This window comes from Pristiophorus japonicus, unplaced genomic scaffold, assembly GCF_044704955.1.
Source record: "Pristiophorus japonicus isolate sPriJap1 unplaced genomic scaffold, sPriJap1.hap1 HAP1_SCAFFOLD_47, whole genome shotgun sequence".
In the NCBI taxonomy this organism is placed as follows: domain Eukaryota; kingdom Metazoa; phylum Chordata; class Chondrichthyes; family Pristiophoridae; genus Pristiophorus; species Pristiophorus japonicus.
The window spans coordinates 949,954-956,251 of NW_027254374.1; the positions used below are offsets into that span (position 1 = coordinate 949,954).

A 6,298-nucleotide genomic window follows, 5' to 3' on the forward strand; every position below is an offset into this window, starting at 1 on the left:
GAGGGATGGTCGGAATCAGTGACAGCTATAGAAATACATCAAGAGTCAGAGAGAGAGCATGAGCTGAGTAGCAGAACATATATGCTGCAAATTGATTCAATCTCATTACCTGCCGGCCATTTTGTAACGACGACAATGATTAATTTATTTATCCCATTTCCATTGAAGCGAATTTAATCACAATTGTGATTCTCTCCCGGCGAAGGTGCGGTCTCTCCGCATGTATCACTCGTTACCTGGTAGCCATGGCAACGGCAGATCTACTGGTCCTGATATTTGACGTGATTCTGCATGAGATTAAAGGGATTTATTTAGAACATTCATTGCTAAACTATACTCTCATCTGCACTCTCAATATCTGCCTGGCATTTGCTGCCATTGAGTGTTCTGTCTGGTTAAACGTCGCCCTCACCTTTGATCGATTCATCATCATTTGTTACCAGAAGCTGAGATTCAAATATTGCACGTCGAAAACTGCGGCTGTGATTATAACAACGGTGTGTGGGTTGAGTCTTTTACTAAATATTCCACTTTACTTTGCAGTCGATTTTGGTGAAATAATTGATAACATACGATGGTTCTGTGTTGTAAAATCTGCCAGCTACATCTTGCCCATTTCAATGGCTTACCACTGGTTTCGCATTGTTTTAACCCCATTCGCTCCTTTTGTGTTGATTGCACTGTTCAATGCTCTGACCATCAGGCACATTCTACAGGCTAGTAGAGGCAGGAGAGGGCTCCGAGGAAGGAAGAAGGGAGAGAGTCATAATGATCCAGAGATGGAGAACCGAACGAAATCCATTACTTTATTGCTTGCAATTTCAGGCAGCTTTATCCTGTTATTAATAGTAAATTCCCTCTGTCAAATATGTGTTGAAATTACAGACACTCAATTTTTCCGAACAGGTTACGGAGATCATTTAACCATCATGGAACACAGTGGATATATACTCCAGGGTTTGAATTCCTGCACCAACACGCTTATTTATGCAGTGGCCCAGACTAAGTTCAGAGATGCATTAAAGAATGCAATTAAATATCCCTTTGATCAGATAATTAAGCGAATTAATTCAAATTAACAGCACTAAATTTAAACCATTACTCCACATAGGAACATAGGAAAAGGAGCAGGCTATTTAACCCTTTGACCCTTTTCTGCCATATTCGTGCTGATCTGTGGCCTAACTCCATATACCCGCCTTTGCCACATATCCCGTAATAACTTTGTTTACCAAAAAGCTATCAATCTCAGTTTTAAAATTAACAATTGATCTCGTATCAATTGTCCTTTGCGGAAGAAATTTCCAAACATCTGCCAGCCTGTGTGTGTGCGGAAGTGTTTCCTAACTTCATTGCAGAATGGCCTGGCTTTCATTTTTTTCAATGCCCCTTAGTCCTCGACTGCCCAAACCAGATGAAATTAACTATCTACCATATCAGTTCCCCTTATATCTTGAAAACATTGACCAAACCACTTCTTAACCGAGTAAATTCCATGGAATACAACCATAGTTTGTGTAATCTCTCCTCGTAATTTAACCTTTGGAGTCCAATTACCATTCTGGTAAATTTATGCTACACTCTTCCAAGGCCAATATATGCTTCCAACGGTGTGGTGTCCAGAAGTTGTCACAGCACTCCAGGTCTTTTCTAACAGGGCTGTATACACCTGCAGCATAACTTCTATCCCCGTGTATTCCAATCCTCTTCCTATGAAGGCCCACATTCCATTAGCCGTTTAAATTATTTTCTGACCCTATTTAATGATGTTGAATCTCTACGTACATGGACCCCAAGTCTGTTTGGACATACACTGCTGCAAGCTTTTCGCCATTTTGAAAGTACTCTGTTCTATCCTTTTTAATTCTGAAGTGGGTGAACTTACATTTGTCTACGTTGAAATCCATTTGCCAATTTTGCCCGTTCACTGAATGTATTACTATCTTTCTAATGTTATCCTTCCAACTAGACTGCTTATAATGCCGCCTATCTTTTTTTCGCCAATTAACTTGGATATGTAGCTTCCTATCGCATTATCTAAGTCTTTAATAAATATGGTGAATTGATAAAGCTCAAACACAGATCCTTGTGGGACACCACTACTCATATCCTGCTAATTAGATTATCTGCCCATTATCCCTACTCTCTTTCTTCCACTGCTCAACCAATTACCTAACCAGCTCAATAATTTGCATTGAATTACATGAGCTTCAACTTCAGCGAACAGTCTCTAATCAGGGACTTCATTAAATGCCTTCTGGAAATCCATATAAATAAGCATAACCTTATTTGTACTAACTGAAATGCAGCGGGTTCTCTGATTGGCTCTCCAGACATATTGCTGATTTGACCCCTTGGAGGATAAGCCACACCCTCAATTTCCTCTGGAATGTGTAACTGGAACCACCAAGCCCAAGTTCACGTCCCCCGGACTCTCTCTCTCTCTCCGTCACCACCCTCCACCCCCCGTGCCCCCAGGCTCTCTCTCCCTCTCTTCCCCAAGACTCTCCCTCTCTCTTGTCCCCCCGCACAAGGCTCTCTCTCTCGCTTTGTGTCCCCCGGCAAGGTCTCCCACCCCTCCTCAAACGCTCTTTCTCCACTTCTCGCTGTCCTCACCGCCCAATCTCCCTGCCTGCCTCTTGCTCTCCCCGTCGCTGTAGAGGCTCGTGTTTCGCCGCCTGCTTGGGGCTGGTGGCTATGGGAGGCTCGAGGCTCGGCGCTATGAGAGGTACGGAACGGCGCGATGGGAGGCTCAGAACAGCGCTATGGGACGCTCGGGGCTCGGTGCTACGGCACTATGGGAGGCTCGGGGCTCGGCTCCATGGAAGGCTCGTATCTCGGCGCTATGGGAGGCTCGGAACGGCGCAATGGGAGCCTCGGAACTGCGCTATAGGAGGCTCAGTGTTCGGCACTATGGGTGGCTCAGAACTCAGCGCTATGCGAGGCTCGGGGCTCGGCTCTATGGGAGGTGCGGAAGTCAGCGCTATTGGAGGCTTGGAACTCAGCGCTATGCGAGGCTCAGCGCTATGGGAGGTTCGGAGCTCGGCATTATGAGAGACAGGGCCTCAATTGGTGTCTCGGCGGATACGTTCAGCTGCAAGGGCTTCGGGCCTCATGCTGGATGGATTGGCTGAGACGCATGAGCAGAACAAGGTTAGTACATATTGCGCTGGGGATGGGACGGAGCCGATGATATTTGTCCTCACTCTCGCTTGATAGGCATGCGCAGAAGGGAAACTTATTACAACTAGTTGCTGCATAAAAAAAGCGTCCATAAACATTTCCCTGTTCAATACCACATCTGCAAAATATATCACTCAAGTTGGGGAGGCCTGACTTAACCTTTACAAAGCCATGCTGGCTCTCTCTGATTGGCATCTATGACCTGTGGCCACTCACCAGAAGGTTTCTCAAGCTGTCCAAACGATAAATCATTAATTATAGACTCTAGTTATTTTCCAGCACCGGCTCTTAGGCGAATTCATTGGTTTCCCTCTCTCAACTTTCTAAATAGCAGACTGACATGCTAAAATTTGCAATCTAAAGGAACGGTTTCCACATCTAGAGAACATTGGAAGATTGTTGTTAGGGCATCTGCAATCCCCTCACCTAATTTCTTTAAAACCCTGAGAAGGAACCGATCTGGTCTTTGGGATTTGTCACTCTTTAATTCCATGATTTTCTTCATTACACTGACTTTGCTTATATTACTTTTGTTGAGTCCCATCCATGATTCAATATTAATTTTCTAGAATTGTCTGGCAAATGTAAATCATGCAAATAATTATTTAACATATGCACTATTTCCTTATTGATATTTACAATGTTGCAGAAATTGGGGTGAGAGATTTGCTGCGGGCGTCAGCCTCAGATCTTAAAAAAATCTCGCAACTTACATTGTGGTCCAGGTAGTTCGGCGTTTGCGGCCCTGGGTTTCTACACATCGGCTTGATTAGAGGCCCACTTATCCCAGGGAAGCAGGCGTTTTGTAAGTGTCCATAGGCAGGCCCAACCAATCAAATTCGGGGTATTCCAATTCCTACTTGTGGTGAGTTCAGTATGTCGGGAATTACCATAAGAATGAATGGGAATACCCCAAAAATACACAAACATTTAAAGTCATCTTTTAAATATATCATATATTTACAATTAATCAAACTGGAATTTAATTAGCAATTTAAAACGAGTTAAATCTATTTAAAGCTATTTAAAGCTATTTAGAGCTATTTAAAAGCAATTTTCGAAAAATAAATGTACATATTTTAACGGGTCTAAAAATAAACTTACCTTATATCATAGTTCTTTATATATTTAAATTATATAAAACATTTAATATTCTGTCCTTTAAATGACTTAGAAAGGCGTAAGAATTTCACAGGCTTTCGATGGATAGAAGTTGGGCAAATAATGCACTCTCCTCCAGAAAATGCCCATTTCTCTTAGCCTCGTATGATCTGTCCAGTGGATTCTTGACAGCCTACAACTTCCGGATTCAGGTGCATGTGCAATGGGTGATGAAACCCGAAACTTGCGGGAATCTTATGCGTGTCTGCGCACCTCATACGGACTCATAGCGGCCGTGAAATCAGCCCCAATATCAATGTTATCAGTTGTCAAGGGACCCAAATTGCTCCTGACCACACTCCTTTTCCTAACGTAATTGTAACAAATGTATATTGTTCCTTCCAAGTCACCTCAGTCCCAATAACTGCGCAGAACTGGTTCTCAGTATGTGCAATAGAACTTGCTATGGGGCCTAAATCTGGCACTGGTTTAAATGCTGCCATCTCGCAGTAAATGTCCTTCACAGAAAAGCACCCACCTCATCACATATCTTTCAATTCAAAAAAAAGGCCGATGCAAAGCTCTATCAATTAGCAGTCAGATATTGTGGCCATGAATTCTAGTAACCACAGTAACCAGTCGCTCTAATGGGTGAAAGTGACGATTTGCAAACATTTTTGCTCACTCTATCCTTTCACTTCCCTCAATGGGTTCAGGTTCAGTGTGAGGATAATTGTACCATGTCATACTCTGCTGGCAAGTCTTCAGATTGAGTCCTTGCTCTGAGTGCTGGTCGGCCATTGGAAGGACGTCTAATTCAGTCTCTCTACTGCTGTTCCTACTGAGACCAGATAACTCAGCTCAGACCAGGGATAAAACCAGGGACTCTCTTGATCTGTTTAAAAGACAATTACCACTTTGGCGATCTGAGCACTGCCCAGGAGCACCGGTGAAAAAACCATGCCATCAACTCATGATTCGCGTTCCAGTATTTTAATGGATGAAAATCACATCCGGGGAAGCTGAAACACGAATTTCCAATGTGGCGGCGGAGCTTCTGGGCCTGGTGTGTTTTGTCAGTAAATTATCCCGGACGGGTTAGTTAGGTGAATGGTTAAAAATAAAATCAGTGAGAAAAATTAACTCCTTCTGAATATGAACCATCTCATCATGTTTCTCATAAAGGTAACAAAATGCAACAAGTACAATTATTTGGACGCAGTAAGTGCTGCTTTACAGGTTATCCTGTGCATCGCGGCATCTCAGAAAGAGCCTGGGTAGCTGTATGGTTGAGTTAATGAGCAGCAAGAAAAGGGGAGAAAGGAAGCCCAGGTACCTGCTCCTACTTTTAAAGAGCATCTGATGAGGTGTGTTTGAACTGCATTGGCTGCCGGCCCCTGAATATCTAATTGAAACTAAATTCTATATTTTGCCCTTGTGTAGTTGTGGCTACAATGGATGTTGGCAGATTAGAGAGAGGTGGGGCTAGATTATAATTCTTACTGCCTGGTTTGCACGCCCCTTACAGAACCCATCTGATCTTCCTGATTTATTTCAATGAATGTTTAATGCCCAGGCAGTAAAGGTGACAATTTAAATATTATGTTTCTCAAATTCCCAAACGTCAGGCTATTTACAGAAGCTCCAATGCAGATTTGCACAGATTTAAAGGTTGGCGGTAAAGAAAATGTAAGCATCATTTTCTTCAATTTAGCTTGGCGTCAACTTCTCTCATTCGGTCCTGTTACACAAGCGTTTACAACCCACATATCACGCATAAATCCTGTCCCAACTGTTCTGAACACACTGTTGCTAGAATTGTTGAGCTGTTCTCAGGTAAGATTTTTGAGGATCAAGTTGTGTGAATTGCTCAAGGTTACCACATAAGAAATAGGAACAGGCGTAGGCCATACGGCCCCTGGAGCATGCTCTGCCAGGGTTGCGGCTGCTGGGCTGTTGATTCAATTTTAACAGAGATTTATTAATCCATGAAGCTCACGGAATTAATGTCGGC

At 43.1% G+C, this 6,298-nt stretch overlaps 1 protein-coding gene across 1 annotated transcript; it reads left to right on the forward strand.

Annotated features, from left to right (window-relative positions):
- The first annotated feature begins 245 nt into the window (after positions 1 to 245).
- LOC139252459 (FMRFamide receptor-like) lies at positions 246 to 1,079 on the forward strand. Its single transcript, XM_070873432.1, has one exon. It carries the CDS (start codon positions 246 to 248, stop codon positions 1,077 to 1,079), a length of 834 nt encoding a protein of 277 aa, XP_070729533.1.
- The last annotated feature ends 5,219 nt before the right edge of the window (positions 1,080 to 6,298 follow it).

Bases quoted from the DNA above. Each gene is read 5' to 3' on its own strand.
- LOC139252459 (XM_070873432.1), top strand. From the start codon at position 246: ATGGCAACGGCAGATCTACTGGTCCTGATATTTGACGTGATTCTGCAT.